Source organism: Falco naumanni, chromosome 13 (genome assembly GCF_017639655.2).
Source record: "Falco naumanni isolate bFalNau1 chromosome 13, bFalNau1.pat, whole genome shotgun sequence".
NCBI classification, from domain to species: domain Eukaryota; kingdom Metazoa; phylum Chordata; class Aves; order Falconiformes; family Falconidae; genus Falco; species Falco naumanni.
The window spans coordinates 19,645,848-19,668,457 of NC_054066.1; the positions used below are offsets into that span (position 1 = coordinate 19,645,848).

Consider the following 22,610-nt stretch of genomic DNA (forward strand, 5'->3'; position numbering starts at 1 on the left):
GCACCACTGCCCACAGCACCACTGCCTGGCCTGACCCCGCGGGACCACTTGGGTACACGACAGCAAGAGAAAGCGGGAGCAGAAAGGGGCTGAGAGCCAGCCTGGGGCTGGCCAGGAAGAGGAGGACGACTCTGGTGGGCAGCAAAGCCACAGGCAGCTGGGCCCATCCAGCGAGAGCGCGATCGAGCAAAGGAAACTCCGGTAAAATTCTTATTGCCTTTATTCTGCCCATTGCCTCACACAGTCCTGCCGGCCAGCACACACCCACGCACGCATGCACACACTCACGCACACTCAGGCACGCTGGGAGTCTCTCCCTCGGCTTGGAGGAACCGGGCTGCAGTGAATCCTCAGGGAAAGGTGAGTCTTTTGGCAGCAATCACAGCGTGTGTCAGGAGCGGGGTGGCCGCGCCGGCGGCACCCGCTCCTTCTGCATAAAAGAGGAGGCTGGGGGAGGCCGGGCCTCGCCCCTGGCGCAGCCCCCGCCCCAGCCCCGCTCTCCGGCCCCTCGTGGGGAGCGCGGCTGCCGTGGGTCCGGGGGCGGAGGGTCCCTGTGCAAACGTGCTGACGGCCTCGCTCTGCAGTCCAGAGCCGGCCAGGAGAACCAAGAGGGTAAGAGATGCGGAGCTGGGCGCCTGGTCCCCCTCCCTCCCCTTTCTGCTCCCTCTTTTTTTTTTAATAAATCTCTTTTTTCTTTTCTTTTTTTTTTTTTTCTTTTTTTTTTTCCTAACTCCCTGCATAGTAAATTGGGTTCGGGTTCTGGCGTGCAAAGCCAAGAAAGGGAGCGAAGCCTTCCCTTCGGACACGTTCCAGTGCAGACCCTCGGGCGGAGGGGCCGCCAGGGCTGGAGGAGTGATTGTCTGGGGCCGATGGCACCGGCCCTGTCGCCGACTCGGCCTCCCCCGGCTGCTTCCACGCAGGGATCAGAGTTAGGGAAGGCTTCGGACATGTCTGACAGACTCAGCAAACGGGTCAACAGTCTGTGGCCTCGAGGACGGGGGGGGGAAGTGAGGACTTGGGGGGAAAATTGGGTGAAAAGAAATCCAAGAAGCAGAACAACTCTTCAAACCGATGAGCACCGAGACAGGGCGGGAAGCGGGATGTGCCATCTCTGTCCCATAATCCATCTTCAATATGAAGATGCGTTGCTGCCTCGCCGCTCCAGGACACAGGACGAAAAGCTGGGCTCCCTCTCGGCACGAGTGCCTCTGATCCGGGGAAGGGCGGCCCGTCCTGTCCCGTCCCAGGCGACCGTCCGAGGCAGAGGAGCGCCGTGTGAAGGGGGAAACGGGAAGCTGGGCTGCACCGCAAACTGAACCTGGTTGGCAGGTTCCCTCGGTCCGTTCCAATGCAGAGTCCCCTGTGGTCAAACCTGCACTGGGAGTGTCTGGTTCATCTGCAGCCTCATGTCCTGAATGCTGCTCAGAATCTTCTTCTGGTGCCCTGCTAGCGTCACCCCTATCCTCAGCAGGTCTCTGCAAGAAGAAGGTGAAGACTCAGCCCCCTGCTAGCAGCAATACCAGCACATGGCCCTGCCCCAACTAGAAGCTGCCAAGGGACCCATCCATCTTCATTACAGCCCTCTGCCAAGCTCCAGTGTCCCTCTAACTCCACAAGGGAGTGAACGCGGCATCCCAGATCTTAACTCACTTGGGAAAACCCCATGCACAACTCAGCCCTCCACATGAGGAGCTGGTGGCCAGAAAGGCGAGGGACAAGGAACAACATGCAGCAGCCCCAGCCTTCTCCCTCCCCTGCAAACAGGGACTTACTCCGCAGTCATTTGCGCCACCAGGTCGAAGGAGGCAAAGCCGGCATTGACAAAACTCTCCTTGTACCGTCCCATTTTGATGGCATCCAGCCAGTCTCCCACGGTGGTGAAGGTGGTGTAATCCGGGACGGTGCGGTCCAGGAGTGGCTGGGAGATGCTAAAGGGCAAGAGAGACACATGTCACAGGGAGCAGGGGACAGAGAGGTGTAACTGGAAGCAGGGGAGATTTCTTATATCTGCCCTCCCACATCTTCAGTCCCAACCACTCCAGTATTTCCTGAGCTTGGGCAAAGCCCTGGCTGGAGGTGGTGATGCCACTGACCCAGACTGGACGCTGGCGATGACTTTCAGGCTGGCAGCATTGCGGATGAGCTTGTCCAGCGTATTGACGATCTGTGCAAACTTGGGCCGCAGGTTGCGGTCCCGCACCCAGCAGTCCAGCATCAGCTGGTGCAGCGCTGTGGGGCAGTCCATGGGAGGTGGCAGGCGGTAATCCTGCTCCACGGCGTTGATCACCTGCAGAGACACGTGCAGAGGCAGGCTGTGAGCCATGTATGCTCCCACGGGCAACTCACAGCTCCCCGCTCCCCAGGGAGCACTTACGTCCTGGTTGGACATGTCCCAGTAAGGTCGCTCCCCGTAGGACATCACTTCCCACATGACAATGCCGTAGCTCCACACGTCACTGGCTGAAGTGAATTTGCGGTAGGCAATGGCCTCAGGAGCTGTCCATCTGATTGGGATCTTGCCCCCCTGCACAGATACACAGCTCCATTATTTAGCGCATACCTGAGGTGTCTCCCCCATCCCCAGATTGGTGGATCCCCCCAGAGCGTTCCATACCAGGGAGCTGGTGTAGGTGGGGTCAGCTGGGTCATCCTCCAGAAAGCGAGAGAGCCCGAAGTCGGACACTTTGCAGACCAAGTTGCTGTTGACCAGGATGTTGCGGGCAGCCAGATCCCGGTGCACATAGTTCATCTCTGAAAGGTACTTCATGCCGGCGGCGATGCCTCGCAGCATTCCCACCAGCTGGATGACTGTGAACTGCCCATCGTTCAGCTGCCAGAGGAGAGATCAGAGGGGTTTAAAAGCAACACCCCAAAAGGATTGGGGAAGGATCCCAACGTGCTACCACCTCCTCCCTACAGCCACCCCTCTTCCCCCACCCCACGATGCCTATGTACAGCTTGGCTCTGGGGATGCCAGCACTACAGAGAGAGGGCTCAGAGCTGCCACCCTTCATGTGCTGCAGCCCCCAGCCCAGGGCAGGAGGGGATGGACACTCACCCGGAGGAAGGAGTCAAGCGCGCAGTTCTCCATGAACTCAGTGATGATCATGACGGGGCGGCTCTTGGTCACCACACCCTCCAGGTGGATGATGTTGGGGTGGTCAAACTGGCCCATGATGCTGGCCTCGCTCAGGAAGTCCCGCCGCTGCCGCTCTGTGTAGCCCACCTTCAGTGTCTTGATTGCCACAAAGATCTCACGGCGGCCAGGCAGCTTCAGACGCCCGCGGCACACCTCACCAAACTCCCCTGTGGTGGGGAAAGGGAGAAAGGGGTGGCACAGTGAGCCATGTGACAGGGCAGCAGTCTCAGTAGCTGCTGTGCCCAGGCCTGGGACTTGCCTGCTCCAATGACCTCCTCAATTTTGACACAGGAGATGTCAATCTCTTTGGCAAATTCCCGGACAGCTTCATTGGGGTCCTCATAGGTGAAAGGATCAATGTAGACCTTCATCCCAGGGGTGACTGCAAAGGCAGAGGAATCATCACCAGGAGGGATGCAACATGGGTGACAGATGCCAAGCCAGCTTGGCTGGCTGTCAGCCCATCCCTCCTGGTCCCTGGCTGGCGAAGGCTGCCCCTTCACTTGCGCACAGGGCAGGAATTGGGAGAGGGCAGGCAGAGCCCACTTGCTGGGCCCTCACACTCACCGTATTGCTGCAGCTTCTCCGTGTACTCGGGGTCCGTGCTGTTGCGTTGCTTCCTGCCCAAAGGAGACGAGAGGAGGTGTTCAGTAACCATCCCTTTCCTGATGGGGCAAAGACATTCACTGCCAGCTTCCAAATCCCAGCACAGACAGCCCATGCCAGAGAGCTTCCCCTCTGGCAGCCTGCAAGCAGAGCCACCCGTCCACCCCCGGTGCAATGGGAGAAGATGGCCTAGTTGTGCTGAGAGAGGACGGCAGGAGCCTGGGCAGAGCCCCAGCTGTGGTGCTGGGGAAGCAGGGATGCACAGTCCTCCCACAGGACCCATGCTCTGGTACCCACGTGCAGCAGGTCCAGTCCTTCGCTCTCAGTCTGGAGCTGTCAGAGCTCTACCCACAGGCACGGGGCAAAGCTCTGGGGCAGATGCGAGCAATGCCCAAACCCAGTGCTGACCCCCCAGTACCTGAAGCAGACGATAGCGATGATCACCACAACGATGACGAATAGCAGCCCCGCAGTGGCCGAACCCACGATCAGAGGCAACTCCTGGAAAGTCTTGCTGGTGGAGCCTGACAGAGGGGGAGGCAGGAATCAAAGTCAAGCTGAGGAAGGAGCAAGCACAGGAGGGCTGGGAGATGGAGGCAGCCCAGTCCTGGTACCTACCGTCCTCTGCAGTTGTCTGAAACTCCATGGGGAGGCTGTAGCGGCCATAGCCAGCCACTGTGCGTGCCCGGACCTGCACCATGTACCGAGCGTTGGCCTTCAGCCCATCCAGCCGCACTGAGTTCTTCTGGCTGGTGACTGTGTTGGCAATGCCATCGCTCTGGCCTTGCTGTAGGGGAGACATGTGGGTGTCACCGTTGTGAAGCAACCCCCCTGTTGCTGGCTCCCACATCCCCCAAGCACTATGTGCACAGGGACCCCCTTTGCCATGGTGCTGACAGCCAGCCGGAAGGGCTGGAGGAGGGAAAAGGCTGCTCAGCCTCCTGCTTTACCTTCTCCGAGTACTTGATCTCATAGTCAAGAATGATGCCATTCGGTCTCTCTGGGGGAGTCCACGACAGCGTCATGCTGTTCCCAGTGCTGCTGTGCAGGTGCATCGTAGGCACGGGAGACGGGGCTAGGAAAGAGGACAGAGGAGGAATGAGCCATCTGTGCCAGGCTTCCCTCTCCACCATCCTGCACCAGTGTAGGGGACTCTCTGCCTGGGATCTCCTCGTATAACCTCTGTGTAAAGGCACGGAACAAGCTTTACCACTGGCCTCCCACAAGTCTCCACGGGGAGGTGCGAACTCAACATCTAGCACTTAAGGTGACGAGGGACCCAGGGGGAGCCTCAGAAATAGCACCAAGGTAACGTTTCACCCCACGTCCTGCTGCAACCTGGCCTGGGAAAGGGCCCTGCCAGCCCAAACTGGGGCTCCCTCCCCTCCACTCCCCAGGAGCTCCGTGCTCCACCCCACCAACGAGACCCATGAAATCAGATCAGAGCACGGCGGCTGGAGATTACCAGCATGCTGGAGCCAGGCCAGAGTGGGAGGAAGGAGGGAATGGCAGAGCACTCGGCTGGCTGCAAAGATTTGGGCTGGTGCTGAGCCTTCCCAGGCCCACAGGGGAGAAATCTCATTTCCTTCCTCCCTTCACAGCAGGCACAACGTCTCTTGGGTAGGTCTAGAAGATCCAGAGCTCTCCGGAGCATCTGCCAACCCTGCCCTTCTCTGCTTGCACGTGTTCTGATCTCATCTCCTCCAGGGACACGCGTTAAACGGAGAGAATTTACCCAGGGGATTAGATGCAGGCGCAGAGAGCCAGTAACGCGGCAGCACAAAGGACTGCAGCCTCCAAGGCTGTCAGCAAGAAATCCCCACTCCGCTCTGCAGCGGAGAGCTAGCTCCTGCTCTCTGGCAGCTCCACTGACCTGCCTGGTTGGTGGTGATGTTGACAGAGGCAAAATGAGGAGGGTAGGGGCTCTTGTTGGAGATGCCGTTCACAGCCTGGATCTCAAAGGTGTACTGGGTATGGGCCATCAGGTTGCTGATGTAGATGCGACGCTCAGTGAGGCCAAGTTGGCGCGGCACGAACTCCACGTTGTCATCACAGCGGGTGCACAGGCGCCGCTCAACGCTGCACTTCTTGCAGATGACGTTGTAGAGCAGGTCATCCCGGCCGCCCGTGTCCTGTGGCTCGCTCCACTCCAGCACCAGTGATGTCTCATTCACATTGGAGATGACACTGCGGGGGGCAGAGGGGACGCCTGCAGGGGGAATGAGGTGGTCAGGGATGGTGTGCCTCCATGCCTGGCTCACCTCTGTCGCAGGCACAGCACACCCCCCCTGCCCCAGGTATGGACCCCCACCACCTCCACAGCTCCCCTCCCCTCCCCTCATCACCCAGGGCAGGACTCACTGGTGCAGGCACTGTCTGCAGGGTCCGTATCTGCCCGGAAAAAGCCATTTCGACAAGTGCAGACTGTAGCTGCTCCAGAGGTGGTCCGGCTGTTGGGAGGGCAGGGAGAGCAGGGCCCTTCCCCCTGCTTAGACTTGAAGGTTCCTGGGCCACATGCTGGAGAAAGGGAAAACAACTTGAGTTATTAAGTGCACCCAGAAAACATCCACTACCCCCTCCAAGGCTGGGCAGATGTTTCTTTGCTGCCCTGAGAGACCTCTCCAATCAGTGGCTTGAGGACCACAGGCCACCTACAAGCCTTTCCATCGCTGTCAGCTGTGCCCAGGAAAGCAATGCCCCTGGCCAGGCGGGGTGGGCAAGAGCAGGCTGCCAGCACAGGGCAGGGGCACTCGCTAGCGCAGGCACAGCTCTGCCCCGGGGCAGCTGCGCTCCAGCAGCAGAGCCGGGGCAGTCAGAGATGGGAAAGAGCTGGTCACCACCAGCAGTGTGGGGCTCAGGGCAGTTTCAGCCAGGAGAGCACATCCTCAGTTTTGTTTCTTCACTGCACTTCCCCAGCTGTCTTCCAGGCCCAGCACCCTCCATAGGGCCAGCAACCCATTCTCTGGGGAAATAAGGCTGGCAAGGAAAGGAACCCTCAGCCCTGCCCGCAGCAGCCCCTGTGAGAGGCCTCTGTCGCCCAAAATGCAGCCACTCAGCCCCAAACCTTCTGCCTTGGGCTCTTCAGCCACTTCTCAGCCCCAGGGGTGGTGGCACCTCCCGGGGCCAGCTCAAGTGGAGCACTGAGCGAGATGAAAACATTCCTGCAGGTCCTTGGCTAAAGAGCTGCTTCAGCATCGCTGCCATCTCCTCCCCCCGCTTCCGTTCAGGGTCCTTCGAGGAGCCACAAGTCCTGGGATCCGGCCCAGTTGGCACCGCCGGGTGTTTAGTTGTAACGAGGGGCATATGAAAGGATTAACAGCACTTGAGTTGAGGAGCAGAGCAGCCTCGGGAACCTGACCCACACCTTGAAATAGCCTTATTTATCGCAGTGTTGCCCCAGAGAAGTGGGTCTTGTGCTCTGCACTCGTAGCGGATGAAGCGGCGAGAGACCCACTGGCACAGCTCTGCTTTGGCATCACCGGGTTTGTCACAGCCAGGGCAGCATCAGCACCGATGGCCCCAAAGGAGGGCACATCATCCTCACTTCACCAGGGCTAGGGCAGCTCCCGAGGGTGTGTAACCCTCCCACCAGCCCCGTCCCACCTCTCATGCCTGTCGCACATCACCTCGTAAACAGGGGGAGGTTTCCTGGTGCTTCACTGGGCTGTGGCAAGCAGAAGTTTCCTCCTATGAGGCATCTCCTACATCCTCCGTGGAGGTTTTCTGGCTGGTTGCAGCCCCACGCGTGGGGTGTGGAGCGCTGCTGACTCACACGCTGCTGGGCTGGCCCCACAGGGACCTGCAGACATCTGGGGGGTGCTGTCCTGGCCCCCTGGTTTGCCCAGGCACGGAGCAGCAGCAGCCCTAGGGGATGAGCCCCGCTTCATTGCGGTGCTGCTGGGCAGGGGGACATGCCAGCAGCCCCGCTGCGGTAGGGAGGCACCCTGCTGCCGAGGAGGGGACCTGAGGACTTTGTGCTCTCCATCCCCCTGCCCAGACGGGCAGCAGGAGCTGCTTCCTGCTCCCAGGGTGCGAACGTTCCAGCAAGGAGACTATTCTTTGGTCAAAACAGGACCAGCCACATGGCTCAACTCGCTCCAGCTCCTTGACCCAAGTTCACCCAGCCTCTGGGCCTTCCCTTTGGAAATGAAAGCTAGCCCATCCCGACTATGCAGGCTGGAGGGCAAAGGAGTGCACAGACCTGCTCCTCTGCAAGTGATGGAAGCCCCTGGCCAGCAGGTCCAGGGCTCCTGTCCCCCCAGCCCGGGCTGCCCTCACTACCACGGAATGCAAAGACGTGGACAGCAGATGCCCAGGGGTAGCAGAGCAGCCTTGGCACAGGCAGACCCACCCCAGCCAGAGTCCCGGGCGGTTCAAACTGGGTGGATGCAGATTCACACATAAGGAACCAGATTGCTGAGGAATGAGAGATGACTGAAACCTCTTGGACAGGAACGCTCTGGGCTCAGAAAGCTGCCAAACATGCTTTGGTTATGGACAGGAGCCCAGACCCATCAGGGACAAACCCCCCTGAAATAACAGGCTTGTTGAGGGGAGAGCAAAGCTGGAGCAACCAGAGCTTGTGAGAAGCCGACAGCCCAAGCACAGCACGGCAGCCAGGGCAGTGAGGTGCTCTGCAAAGGGTGCAGGAGGGATGATGGTGCTTGGCTTCCTGCATGCTCAGTGCCAGCTGGTGCCTGGTGGGTTATGGGCACAGAGGGGACAGTGACCTCCCACGCTCCTGGACATAGAAGGAACTGGCAGAGCCTTGGGCAGCTGCCTGCCATCCCGCAGGAGTGCCCAGAGCAGGCACAAGGGACGAAGGTTATTTATTTGCACCCTCACGCCACCCTGGCAGGGGGGGGCCGAGCCACATCCCAGCCCTGTTAAGCAGGAGAGGGACTGAGGCCCAGATGCGCTCCAGTGTTTAAGTTTCCAACTCTGCTTAATAAATCAGAGCGTAAAGACCTCGGTGGCAGCATGACAGCTCTCAGCCGCCACATTTGAAGGCTGTAACTGAGCTGAAAGCTGATCCCAGGTCCCCAGTGGATAAGCCGCTGTGTCATCTCCTCTCTGCAAGAAACTGCCTGTACAACAACCACTGTGTTGGCCAGCATGCCGGGAACAAGCCCGGGAGCTCCAGAGCAGTAGCGTGACTCTATCTAGCCAGAGCCAGGGACCCAGGCTCCCCCCTCCCCACCGAGAGGTTTGCATAAGCGCTTTTCCTGCTGAAGTGTCCTCAAATAAAATAACAACCCTGAACCTCCACATACAGATCACATCTCCTGGTGCTGGGCTGCGGTCACCTCTGGGGAGAACATGACAGTCACTGACAGCCACAGGATAACAGGTCAGAGAACCGAAGCAGAGCTCCCTGGCCTGAAGAAGAGCTGCTGGTTTGATGGGAGGGAGATGCAGCCTGACCTGACAGCAGGGATCGGCTGCGGAGGGGATTTATGTGGCATGCGGGACGGAATGGGACAGTAACGCAGCCCTGGGGCTGCTGCAAAACTGCCCCTGCACCCTCTATGGGGCATCGCACACCTGGCACAGCACCCACCGCCGGCCATCTGGCTGCTTCTGCCAGCCTCTCCGGCATTTTCATCAGTCACCCACCTCTGGGGCCCGATCCTGCCTAACAGAGCTGCAGCACAGGGCTAAGGGAAGAGGACGGCACTCTTCCCAAATACAATCCCCACCCCAGTGAATAAAGTCCAAGGGAGTGAGCTGAAAAAAACACCGAAATAAAATCCTCCTGGCAGCAGCAGAGAGCAGTGACTCATCCCGCAGGCAGCCTCCATTATTGCATGGGATGTGGACAAGCAGCAACGAACCCTGTGTGCATGCACAAAACTTCGGGGTCCCCTCCCTTGGGAAAGGGAGGAGGGATAGCCCATAGCACATCGCGAAATACCAGCCCCAAACTATCCCGTTTCAGGTCTCAACTGCTCTCCTATCCACACAATGCTATTCCAGCTCGGGCAGCATCCTTCCAGCTATTTCTCCTGTAGGACTGAAGCATCACGCCTCACTTGAGCCTAGATAAATTAAACCGATCACATCCCTTTGTCCAGCAACCCTGTAATTTCTTTAAAGGCAGCAATCGAGTTTGCCTGGGACAATCTGCGCTTTACGAACCTGCACGGCTCACTCCCTTCCCGCTTTCGTAAGCGGCTGCAGATGGATTAGAGCCGTGGAAGCAACAGCCTGGCTACAGCTGAGGCGGTAACTCTGTTTTTAAGTCTCTCTTAAACGGCACTTGATTTAAAAAAAAAAAAAAAAATAAAAAAAAAATCACCTTTGGGTGGAAATATTTCACACTAGTGCAGTCCAAAAGTGAATGGAGTGAATTTGAACAGCAGGGAAGGGAAAGAGTCCTCGGGGGTTTGAACAGTGGTATCCAAAGAACAGGCGGGAAACTTTTTTTTTTTTTTTTCCAAATGGGGAAAAAAAAAAAAAAGTTTTCAATAAGCAAAACTGCCTCTGGAGCCACAGCAGGTCACAGGCAGGACGGCAGGGGCAGATTTCCTCGACCGTGTTACAAGTAACCCATTGTGGAGCTGTCTGGCTGCAAACCGGCATCCCTCCCCTGCCCGCGCTGCTGAGCTGCCTTTGATCTGGAAGCCCAGGCAATTAATAGCAGGCAGTTTCACTTCCTGGGTTTCATGCAGCAAGCCCATGTTGCAATGCAAAGCTGCAAACAGTTGGCAAGTGCAATGCTTGCTTGGCATTTTTTTTTTTTTTCCCCATTCAGGGTGATGTTTCCATTAGTCACTGATTGCAAGGGAAATTTATTTTTCAGAAATTCAGATTTTGGCCCCAGCCTGACCTGCTATCACCTATTGACTGAGCTCAAACATACAGCACCTGGTGCCATCAGAAAAGGGACATCAAAAAAGCTGAGGAATGGATCCGAGGAGAGCACGGTGTCACACTGCACGGTCTTCCCAGGTGCTTTTACAGTTTGGGTGTCCACTGACTGCACCATACAGCCTAAGGCCCCTCTTGAGCGAGGCTCTGGGGGCACCACAACCCCTCTCCAGGACCCCCTCATGGGCATCAAGGGCCATGTGAGGAGGGGGCTCGCTGCCAGCCTTAGCACAGAGGCCAGCCAGGCTCCACACCTTTCTGCCCTTGGGTGAAGCCAGCGACACGAGGGGTGCAAACCCTGGCAAATCTGGTGTGGGGAGCACATGCCTGGAAGCATTTTCAAGCAGGTGCTGCATGTTGAGCTGCCGTGTGCTGGGAGCCCTGCACTGCTCAAAAGAAATCCCCACTGCCTGTCTGCGCAATGTGGGGAGTGCCTTGACACCAGGTCCCCTGAACGGTTTGGGTGCTTGCAAACCAAAAGGAGAAGGGCTGGTGCCGGTGGAAAGGCTGAACCCTGGGAGCTGCAGGGCTCAGGGTGTGAGGGGGCAACGGCAGCGCACCCCTGCCTGTGGCGGCATGCGGAAGCCTTCATCCCCCTCCCTGGCCAGCAGCTCCTCTTCGTCCTACAAGAGCTGCCTCTGCAGCTCTGCATGGCGGGGAGCGTGTGGGAAGCAGCACAACCCCCAGAAGGGCCGTGTGCTAATTAAATAAAGATAATGAGGCTGAGAATGAGATGCCAAATCAATGCTGTGGCAACTCAGGACTAGAGCGCCAGATACCAGCCTGGCGTATCGCATTACAAAGCATGCCAAAGAAACTGCCTTCAGCCGGGCGGGATGAGCCCTCCGCTCCCGAGGGACCGGGATACAAGCTGCATTGTAACAGGTCTGAATGCAGGGTCTAATCCTGGCTCTGGATGGAGATAAAGAGGAGGAGGAGGAGGAGGAGGAGGAGATCTTCAAAGGCCACTGAAAGTCTGGGGAAAAGGGGAGATTTACAACAGGGCTTATCCCATCTAAGCAGTAACTGGGTATTGTTATTTATTAAAATGCCATCTGGCACTCCGGAGCGCTCCTCACCCGTGTGGGTGAAGCCTCGGCGGGCTCCCCGGGGTGAAAGCACCGAAACCCCCACCTCCCCGGGGCCACATCCACATCGCTCCCCACACTCAGCAGTGCCGGGCTGCCGAAACGGTGTAAGGGAACATCCAGCCGAGAGCAGAAAAGGGAGCTGTGCCTCTGGCTTCTCCCAGCCCTTCTTCAGCTGTTCCCACTTAAAACACACGATCATATGGCGGAAAATCTGACCCTACAAGCGCAGCGCAACTTTCCCAGAGAAACGTGAGGACACTGCCGCTTCTGCCCAGCAAGAGGGCAGGCTGCCGGATGGAGACGTGCCCACAGCTCAGTGTGGCTTCCCGGCACGCTGGGGAAGAAGCTGAGGCTTGGGGGTGAAAATCAAAGGCACTGCGAGAGCCGCCACGTGGGTGTCTGCCCAGCTGAGGGGATGCGGAGAGGGGACCTCACCCTGGGCTGCAACGATGCCCTGAGCCAGACCCGAGGACCCCTCGGTCCTGCCTTGGGATGATGCCTCTGCTTGGCACAGCCCGGGTGCTGGCTGGAAACTGTTGCCTCGTGCCCAAACCTCACTCTCTGTCAGGAAAAATCAAACACCCTGCACAATCTAAGATCTCCCAGTCCAAGCAAGAAGGAAACCAGCTCCCCAGGAGTGTGGACCCCAGTGCACACTTTTTAAGTGTGGGCTCTTCTACCCAGCAATGGATGCCTGGCACTGGTGTCCACCTGCCTCAGGAGAAGCCAGGCTGGCTGCTCACAAGACTGATGCAGGGGGCTGGGCACTTAAGTCGGGGCTGTGCTGGCACCAACGGTGCTGGAGGTTCTGCTCCCCCAGCAGAGCTGCAGCCTGTGGAGGCTGAGCTCCTCCCGACCAGCCGCAGCGGCACAGCTGACAGCTACACTGCTCCCAAAGCCAACGGAGAGGCCAGCCTGGCCCGAGCCCCATGTCACGGGCCGTCCCAAATTGCATCGCCCTGCCAAGAGCAAAGGGCCGGCGCCAAGCATCCCGTCATCAGCAAGCACGAGGCAGCCAGTGCTGGGGGCCCAGCCGGCGTCCCACTCCCTGTGCAATGCCTCCAGCCAAGGGGAGCAGCGGCCTTTCTGCCCTAAATCCCAGCCACCCGGGGCAGGGGTCCTGCGTGCCAGAGACTGCGCCCAAGGACAAAATCACCCCAAGGGAGAGGAAATCCATCTGGGCAGATTTTCCCTTACCAACACACCCAACTTGGGGTGAAACAGCAACACCAAAGCTATCGTGGGAGAGCACGGCAGCTACGGACCCACACAGGGCTATCCCTGCTGCCCAGGGTGGCTCTCCATCCTCAGTATCTCTGTGTACAGGATGCTCTTTCCCCCCTCCAGACAGGAGTGGGAAGCTTCGGCTCCGGCTCCCCTGCATTTGTGCCGCTTCCCACCCTCCCTGCTGCAAGCCCTCAGAGCTGGCAGGGGGAGCACGCATCCCTGTGGCTTCTCCCGCAGCCAGCACAGTAGGGCCCTGCTCACCACCGGGGTTTCCAAACGGTGCCGCACAAGCAGCACGAAGTCATGCTTGCCAGGAACAATCACTTGCCCCAGCTACAAGCGCTGCAGGAGGGAGGATGCTGGGACACAGCAGCAGGGGCAAGAGGGAAGTTTTGGTAATACTCAGGGGCTTGAACGTGCTAGATCCCCGCTGAGGGCCATGCCTTGAGCTGTGGCTCCTGGTGAGGAGATGCATCCCATGGAGGACAGCACCAGCAGACAGATGCTAACCAGCATGTCACAGCAGACACCGTGCCAGTCTGGACCACAAAGGCTTTAAGGTTTCCAGATGCCGAGTCAAACTGCAGACCAATCCTCTGAGATACCACCCTGCTCCCTCCTCAGGGAGCCTGCCCAGTTTCCAAGCCTCCAAAAACAGACCGAGCTCAACGCAAAACCGCCTCCACTGCACCAACGCGTCTGTGGGGACAAGAGCCACACACATACCTTGGCACTGAGTATCCTTCATGGTCGGCTCATACCCAGCGGCACACGTACATGCTCCCACAGGTACCATCCACTCGCCGTCACCGTTGCAGTACAGCTTCAGGGGTACAGACACCTCCACCGCGTTGGGGATGCAGGTGCCTGGCGCAATGACCAGAGAAGTGGGCTCAGCCCCTGTTAAAGTCTCCGGGAAGATAGCAAAGCCAGCAATGGTATTGGAGCATTTCTTGTAGAAAGCCCGGACGGAGATGAGGGACATGCAGGCTCCCAGATCTTGGAAGGCCAGGTAAAAGCCATTCTTGGAGAGAGGGCCAAAGCTGCGCACCTTGGTGTTCACGCGGCCAGACTCCAGCTTGGAGAAGCTCTCGTCTGGGGCAATTGTATCCACTTTGATATAGGGATTCTCCATCCAGAAAGGGCTGTTTGCAGAGGCAGAATCCGTATCCGACTCATAATAGAAGAGGTTGAAGGTCTCTTTGCAAGAGCCGGGGATGTTGGGGATGCTGTTGCAGTCCCGCACGGTGAACTTCAGCTCCACATAGACGCGCTGGACATCCTGGCGCTGGATGAACTTGGTGCGAAGCCAGTTGTTCTGGTTGGCCTCCCGCACGTTGCACACCTGGTATGTGCGGATGGGGTTCATGGCCTCATCGTAACCACTGACTTCTTCCCACTGCGAGCAAGAGGGGAGTGGGTTAGACCCCCAGCTGAGGAGACGAGTGCCACAGACAAAAAACACGAATAACATGGGGTAGGGGGGACCAGGCAACAGTCGACAGGTAAGAGCAACAGCTGCACCCCCACCTGTCCCAACCCTCCTGGTCATCAAGGTGACTAACAGCAACCCAGGCGAGGGACCATGGTGCTCCCGCTCTGTCGGTGCAGTCAGGAGGAGATGGTTTCATAAGGCGTGAGGATAAGCAAGGGAGGGAACGGGGAAGATGTAGCCAGCCCTGCAAAGGCACTGGCAAGCAGCCCTGATTGCCATGGGGCCAGGGCCAGCTGTGCCCTTTGGAGGTTAAGACCAGGGCTGGCTCCAGACTTACCCCTGTCTCCGGATGAGTTGTCCATGCCAACTCAGAGGTCACCCACTTCGTGTCCATCAGGGTCTCTGGAGAGAGAGGGAGGAGAGAAAGAAGTAATTGGAGACGAAGGCCAAGATTAGAGGGAAAAAAAACAGGAGGAGTGGGGGAGAGGAGAGCCAAGCCTGACATTTCTGCGGAAAACAGCAACTTGGGGGGTGAGACGTGGTGGGAGGAGGGGGGAGCGGCGCAGACAGACTCCAGATTTCTCTTCTCCTGTCAGGAGAACAGGAAGAGCAAGGCGTCCCCGGAGAGCTGCGTCAGAGCAGGGAAGCGGCAGGATGAGGAGCTGGCCAGGTGGTGAGGGGGGGACGGGGACAAGCTGCCATCCCTGGCCACCAGTGCAGCCAGCCATGCCTCCCAGCCAGCACTAGGGGGGGGGGTGCCAGAGGAGGGAGACAGGGCACCCCCATCCGTGCCCTCCCCCTCTGCTTTGGCAGGGTGCGTATTTACTGTGGCTGGGGTTGAAAGGGCCCGTTCCCATGACAGGGCGGTGCGGGCCAGGCAGGTTTATCCAGAGGAGGAGGGACTGGCAGGCTGCTCTCCCAGAGACGCCCCACATCACTCATTTTACAAGAGGGGAGAAGAATTTGACCGTCTGGCCAACATTCCTGGAGCAGACTACAAGACAAACCACCCCGGCAGCATTCCCCAAACAGCCCCAGCCCCAGCCTTGGGGAGCAAGACGCTTGTCTGGGAAGAGCTGCAATTGCAGGCAGCTGTCGCTAATCCTGGGCAGAGCTGCACAGCTCTGCACAAGCACCACGCGCAAAAAGTGGGAGTGAAACACAAGGATGGAGTTCGACGACGACGCACTCCCGGGCCAGTGCTAATGGCCCCTCTTTGGGCTGGTGGCTCGGTGACCCCCACACTCCAGGGATGGCCCTGTTGGCTGTCTGGAGGGAAGTGGGCACCCTGGGGTCCTCCAGACCCTCTCCTGCCTTAGGGGGTTTTGCTGCAAGCGGGATGCAAATGCCAGAGCTGGGTGACAGTCCCCTGGAGACCCCGTGTGCTCAGAGGGGCTTTAGCACCTGCCCCGAGCAGGGCCCAGGACCAGCCCTGAAACGCCAAAATGCTGAGGGCATCCCCCTCCCCAGCTGCAGGCACGGCCCCATCCCAGACCCCACACAGCTCCCCAAGGGCTGTCCATCAGCCCACCCTCAGCCCACCCAGTGCCACGATGCAGGGCAGGGAGCCACGGCTCCCCAGCCACCAGAACTGGCAGTGGGCTGGGAGCCACTCGCTCTCGACAGCTGGGGCACAGGGCGTGTTGGGGCAGCTCAGCTGTGCTGGACACCATGGCTCAGCCCCAGAAGCAAGAGGCAGATTCAGCTTCTTTCCTTCCACCCCAGGAAAACCACAGGTTGACCTGACCAGGGAGGAAGCATGGAGGAGGAAGGAAACAATCACGCATCGCGGGGTTTCAGATGAAGTCCAGCTGAAGGTAAATACCTTCGTCCTGTGTCCCACCCCAGGGAGACCCGTCAGCAGCTCCCGAGCCAGCACCCATGGATGTGAGTGCAACCACGGCGCAGATAAACAAGCACATTCGGGGATACATAGGCTCTCCAACCTGCTTTGCTGTTTGCCAGGATCCCAGCCCAACTGGCAAGCCTGTCTCTCGCCCAGGCTGTTTGCATGGAGAAAACACAGTCCTGCCGCGGGCCGGTGCACTGGCAATGGACACAGCACTGGAGGCAAAGTGAGGAAAACCCCTCATGGTGCCTGCTCCCCAGCCGGGAGGACGTCGGGGGACAGCACCTACAACAGGAAGGACAAACTGACACCAGCTCTTGTTTGCAAACAGGAGGAGCGCAGAGGTGGTTACTGGACAGTGACTACTTACTGTTTCTCAAAAACACAAACTAGGGGCATCCAGCAAAAAGGGAGAGAAGGCAGGAGCCCTCCACCAAGCGGGTAAAGCAGGGGAACTCGTGGCAAGGATGCAGGATACGCAGGACACGGCCTGGGCACCCATGGGGCAGCCTTTGCCTGGTCCCAAAGCACTGCCCACCCAAGGGATGCAACAAACTGCCATCCCTCTCCCCTCCCCCCACAGCATCAACTACTAACCTCCAGCAGCGGCCTGAGCATGGCTCCACACAGCCACAAGACCTCCCTGAGACCTCGCTGCCCTCCCCAGCCCCCTGCGTGGGATGGCTCCCAGGGAAGGCAGCCAGTTGGGGACCATGGGGGAGCAGGTCACAGGGCAGGGCCGCCTGCACCTCTCCGAGGGACGGGCCCTGCGCTGGCTGTCCTAATAAGGGCACAGTGGTGCTGCGCAAGGGCCCAGGCACGCCGTGCTGGCGGCGGAGCAGAGCCAAGCATGTGCTCGGCGCTGACAGCGCGCCGCGATGCCAAGTCCCGGCACAGAGACCCCGCACGGGTCCAGCCAGCAAAGGGCCCCGCTCCCAGTGCGGGCAGCTGGGTGGGTGTTACTGCACCAGGGCTGGACCTGGCGGGAGGAGTGGGGAAGGGATGCCCTGTGCGCTCAGGGCCAGGACCGGTGTGGCTGTAGCGGTGAGTCAGGCCAAAGAGATGGTGATCTGGGTGGCAGGGTGTGCCCATGCGCAGGGTGGCACAAGGATGCCATGGCCAGCCACAGCAGAGCCGGGCCAGACCTGACCAAGCTTTGCTCCCCAGACCTGCCCAGCGTGTGTGGGAGCTCCTCTGAAGGCCAGTAGGCCCCACGCAGGCAGCCCTTGCAATGCTGGCCTGGCTCCAGGACAGGGCACATGGGCAGCCATCCCCTCCAGCATCGCCCTTCCCCACAAGTGCCAGCCCAGGGCAGAGATGCGGCTCAAACAGGGGGCTTGCTGCCTGCACCCTAGTTTGGCAGCATCTGACCAGCAGAGGAGGGGAAAAAACCGGACAGAGCCAAGCCAGCCACTAGTGCAAGAGGCATGTAAATCACACAGAGAGAGCAGGTAGGTGAAGAAATAAAAATAAAATCACTGAGCAACTCAGCTAAAGGAAGTGGGCTGAGCACGGAGGGCAGCAGAGGTTTCCTGCAGCCGCGGGAGCGAGTGGGGCCAGGCAGGGTCAGCAGAACTCCCCAGCCCCTTGCAGCCTGCCACTGCGAAGGTCACGGGCAGACAGCCCCGCAGGCTGCTGCGTGGTCCTGGGGCTGGCGGCGGCATGCTGAGCTGAGCTGGCAGCAGCCGAGCCACAGAAACCACTCTCTGCCCTTTAAACTGCCTCAGAGATTTCATGGTGGCCTGGTACGGAACCCGTGTCCTTTCTTCAGCAAACATCGGATCACGCCAAGTGCTGCCCACCACCCCCCTCCCCCCAAAGGGCACATGCTAGCGTCCAGGGCCGGGGAGATGGGCAAGCGCTGGGTCTCAGTTGTTCAGCCAGCGGCAGCCAGCTGCTCTCTCCCTCTGGTACACAGCACCGGAGGTGGCCTCAGAGGTGGCACCGGCCACTTCCTGGCTCAGTTCAGGTTTGCAGGTGCTCTGGAAGGACGTGAATGGTGTCAGGGCTGGCCGAGCAGTGAGTCAAAGCCACCTCAATCCTGCACGCCACAGCGAGAGCCTGGTCCCATTAGTCAAAGGGAAATTGGCTCCCAATTTCGCCAGCTTGGGGAAGTCACCCTAAGGCTTGCTTTATCACTGTCTGAGGAGTTGTCCTCTACTTACCTTGCAAAGGCAAGAGATGCAGCAGGAGCCTTGCTACGCTCAGCGAGTGCAGCAGGCCATGGTCAACCCCATATAAAACCAGGATTTCTCGGGCAGAGTAGGATCCTGGGACAGGAAAAGAGCTTCATTCCTTGGACAGGGCTGTGAGCATTGCTCTGGCTGCCTCCTCCCTGCCCTGCAAAAATCTCCTCCCAAGCACATCCCAAGGTGCAAAGACCAGGGGTCTCCCGCCAGCAACCCTCCTGTCACCTCTGCAGTCCCCAGCATTTCACTGGGTGTTTGAAGCCCTGGAGAGGACCCATCTGGAGCTGGGGACCTCTTCCTCCCCATGCAGGGGCTCAGGAATGCAGTATGCATGGTCTGAGGCCAGCGAAAACGTTTGAACTCCCCCCCTAAGAGGCCCAGAGAGCCCGTCTCGCACTGCTGAGCGGCAGACGTGCGCGGCAGTGATGGCTGAGCCAGAAAAGGAGGGGGGGGAAAAATCAAAATTCTTTCAAGATGAAGCCGCTGGGGAAGACTCAATCGTCTCCACCAACCGGCTCTGATTTGAACGCTCTTGCCTTTGAACATGGGGACTGCCAGCTTTTATCAGGATGCGCTGGCAACACAGGACGCCAGCTCCTCGCCCTAACAAGGAGAAGGCAGCTCGTGCAAGTCCAGAGCATCCTGAAAGAAGGCAAGGGAGGAAAGTTAGTAAAGACACCCACACAGCCTCCCTGCAAACAGAGGAACCTGTTCTGTGACGTGCCCAGGCTCTCCGGGAGCTATGCACACCATGGCACCATGTCTGCAGGAGCTCAACGTGGAGTGAGTGGCCCCATGGCAGGCTCCGGTAGACAGCATCGAAGGCTGGGCCATTTGCCCCAGGACGTGGCTTGGCTTCCACCATAGTGGCTGCTCACGGCGGTGCTGGATGTCTCTCCCCCTTGCCACCATGCCACACTCGTCCGGAAGGAAAGGCAGCTTCTTTAGGGAGGCACTTTCAGTCCTGGAGACTGCCTGCTAGTCAAAAAGCCACCAAAAGGGGCATCTCCCCACGTATTTTAATTTCCTCCTCGGTTTTGAAGATAATTACGGCAGGATCGAGTGGCCTTGCGCGCTCCCCATTCAAGCACCTATCAGTACAATTAATCCCAGCACCGTTCTGAGCAGCGGCACAAAGGGCCTTTGGTGTAAGGTCCTTTATCTGGGAACAATGAGCTGCCTGTGGGAGAGAACCTGAGGTTGCACTTTTCCCGCTGACGAGTGTTTCCCGTACACAAAAGCCGAGCCACACAGAGCGCCCTGCACGCGCGTCAGGTCTGGGAGACCCTGCAACACGTTTTCCCGGAGCACGCCGCTCATCCAGATTCCTCCTCCTCTGGGAGGGTCCTTCTGCCCCTGACCCCAGCTAAACCCCATGGCTGTCCTCCTCCTGGGCAGCGGATGGCCCTGCTTTGAGGCCAAAGGACTCCACATGCTGCCTGCGAGGGGAAAGCACTCCTGCCCTGCTCAGCCCAAGGCAGAGCACGTGCTCCATGGATGGGGCACCCTGCAGATGGCAGCTTCGGAGCTGTCGGGTGCGCGGGAGGTGGCGTGCTGGGAGGTTTTGGCACTCTGCAGCCTGTCGAGGCCCCAGCTGCACTGCGGGGAGGGGAGGCTCTCCCTGATGCAGGTGAGAGCCAGGAGAGCAACGAGGAAGCCCGCAGCCGGGGAGGGAGGCAGCAGGCAGGGCACCCGCAGGGCTGGCAGCACGCAGGGTGGGCCGGGGGTACCCACGGTGGAGGTGCCAGGCGTGGGGTTGGGGAGCCTGGCAAAGGTGCCGGCAGCTGCTGTCTGCCAGCTCCCTCTGCAGGGACAGGGCTGGCAGCACCGTCGGCACGCTGCACAGCCCACATGCCCTCATCCTCCTCCGGGAATCCCGCGTCTCCCGGGGACCCCTCCTGCACACCCACCCGCCCAAGCGTCCGGTGAAGGCCGGGGGGCTGCGCAGGGTCCCACCCCCGCCCTCCCCGGCTGTCGGGCCGGGCAGGCCAGGCGGTGCGGTTCAGCCCAAGGGAAGGGCTGGAGCGCTCCCTATCGCCGCCCACGCTGGGAACCTGTCCTCACACCGAGCAGGGCGCCTGCTGCTCCCCAGTGCCGAGGGGGGAGACGCGGGGCCGCCGTGGGAGCAGCCCCCCCGCCCCATCCCGCTCCAGAGGGATACGGGGGCTCAGACCGCCCGTGGCCACCAACGCACGCCTGCCCCTGGTCCAAGGCGAGCCCACAACTTGCCAAGGAACTGGGAACAAAGGCAAGAGAGGAGGGGAAGGGAAAAAAAAAATGGGGCCTGTATCACAGCTGTGGCCCTTCATGCCAAGGGCGTTTGGCCCATCATCAAAGGGGATCGGATTTGCTGAGGCAAATGATGACACATCCACTTCAAGCGGGGCAGGTTCTGCCTGCTGCTGGAGGCGAGCCACCGGAGTGAAGAAGTACTGTGGGCACTTAATAATAGACTCATTATTTCTGCATTATGGCAGGGCCCAGAGGCCCCAACTGAGATTAAGGCCCCTTTGTACACACCACGCACGCACAAGGGCAGGCAGGCCCTACCCCAGAGAGCCTGGCCAAAGAGGGGCAGCACCGGCTGGTCCTGGTACTATCGCCGGTCCCAGCCCTGCTGGCACCAGAGTAAGCTCACAGTAGAGCCCGAGATGCCAATTCCAAGGATGCATCCTCCATTTCCCAATCCCACATCTGCACCAAGGTCTAACAACCTCATGTGGGCAGACGGCCTCATGGCTCTGAGCCGCTGGCGGGATGCATCTCCCTCACAGTCCCCCCCGTTTGACCCCAAGGCCCTGCACCTTCTGGATGGGCCAGATCCAGCTCCCAGATGGCCAGGAGCTGCCTGGCACACGGGATGGAGGGGGACGGGAGCGCTCCCTCCATCCAGCCCTGCCCCGTTGCCCACCCGCTGGCCGCTAACTGGCTGAAGAGGGTTTTCCGGCCGCGTGCTCTTCGCCAGGAGCTGTTTCCTGACGGCCGCGAGACAGACTGAAGCATGTGAGAGAGGACAGGTGCCAGCTCTGCGAAAAGCAGATCAAGTGGCAGCGCCTAGGATGCAGGGAGGGACAGGCATTTGTTTCCTCCCGGTCACGCACTGGGTCGAGCCAGGGAGGGCAGATTTCTGCCATTTTGCAAGCAGGGCCGTGCCAAGCCAGGCTCCAGCGCCTGCCAGCATGCACGCTGCATGCACCCCCCTCCAAAGCATGGTACGTGGAGCCTGGGGCTTTTGCAGGACAGCAGGCTCCTGCCCTGCAATCGCACGCCAAGGACACGTGCAGCCTGCTGCCTGAGCCCTGCCAGGTCCCGCTGCCAGGCCCTGGTCCTGCAGAAAGGCCATACTGACGCTGGGAGAGGACGCAAGCCAGCTGCCCGAGTCCAGCCCTGCACTGCAATTACTGTTCTATTAATACCGCGGGGATTTCGGATGTCAGAGCCCGGTGCGCCACGCCGGGGTCAGCTTGGCCAGGGAAGAGCTGCCATCCCTGCCCACGTGGTGAATGCGCTCTGGTGCTCCCTGCCTCAGCCTGACCAGGGGGAAAACCTGCTTTTGCTCTCTAGGCTGCAGGCAAGGGGAATGGACAAGACCCCACAGACAACATCTTGGCCCTGCCTGCTGCCAGACATGCTGCCGGCCTTGGAAGGACTGCTGCCTTCTCGGGACAGGCATGTCCCTGCCTGGCCCAGGGGAAGGGGCTGCCTGCTGCAGCTCCCCACTGTGGGGACACGACGATTAGCCATGCTGGGCAGGCAGGAGCTCTATGGCCAGCAGACAAGAGAGATTTATAGGTTGCCATCCCCAGCAGAAATGGCCATGCAGCCACCTTCCACTGCCACAGAAATAACTCATCTGATCAGGAGATGCCAGACCTGTTCAAGCCACGAATGCCATTGACCAGGACGTAGGCAGCAAATTGGCCTGCAAAGCTGCCTTCGTTTCTAGTCCCTGCTGTGATAGGGATGCTCCCGCCACCTCCCTTCACAGCCCCATTGCCCTGTGGCCGTGGCTTCATGTGGCAGGTGTCCCCATGGGGCCACCAGGCCAAGCCGGGCCGGTGTGGGTGGATGGAGCTGGATGGAGAGCCCCAGAGGGAAGGAAGGGAACACGGTCAGTGCTGCAGGCCTGCCTCTGCAGGGCAACTGTTCGCGGCAGGCTGCGATCCAAAGGGCCCCTCTCCTCCCTCCAGCTCCGTTTTTTTTC

The 22,610-nt window shown here is 59.6% G+C and overlaps 1 protein-coding gene across 2 annotated transcripts in view; it reads right to left on the reverse strand.

The window, feature by feature from the left end:
• Positions 1–202: 202 nt before the first annotated feature.
• EPHB3 (EPH receptor B3) overlaps positions 203–22,610 on the reverse strand; it is a 28,233-nt gene continuing 5,825 nt past the window's right edge. The window contains exons 2-16 of one of the 2 annotated variants that reach the window (XM_040613577.1): positions 14,706–14,770; positions 13,660–14,332; positions 6,107–6,262; positions 5,619–5,954; positions 4,696–4,820; positions 4,364–4,532; positions 4,164–4,269; positions 3,707–3,804; positions 3,399–3,521; positions 3,059–3,306; positions 2,615–2,830; positions 2,375–2,524; positions 2,094–2,287; positions 1,773–1,928; positions 203–1,475 (exon numbers count right to left, since the gene is read on the reverse strand). In XM_040613577.1, the coding sequence (XP_040469511.1) occupies positions 1,367–1,475; positions 1,773–1,928; positions 2,094–2,287; positions 2,375–2,524; positions 2,615–2,830; positions 3,059–3,306; positions 3,399–3,521; positions 3,707–3,804; positions 4,164–4,269; positions 4,364–4,532; positions 4,696–4,820; positions 5,619–5,954; positions 6,107–6,262; positions 13,660–14,332; positions 14,706–14,762 (2,916 nt within the window). In that variant the 5' untranslated portion in view covers positions 14,763–14,770 and the 3' untranslated portion in view covers positions 203–1,366. The remainder of the gene's footprint in view (positions 1,476–1,772; positions 1,929–2,093; positions 2,288–2,374; positions 2,525–2,614; positions 2,831–3,058; positions 3,307–3,398; positions 3,522–3,706; positions 3,805–4,163; positions 4,270–4,363; positions 4,533–4,695; positions 4,821–5,618; positions 5,955–6,106; positions 6,263–13,659; positions 14,333–14,705; positions 14,771–22,610) is intronic. The other variant, XM_040613576.1, reaches the window with a different exon arrangement.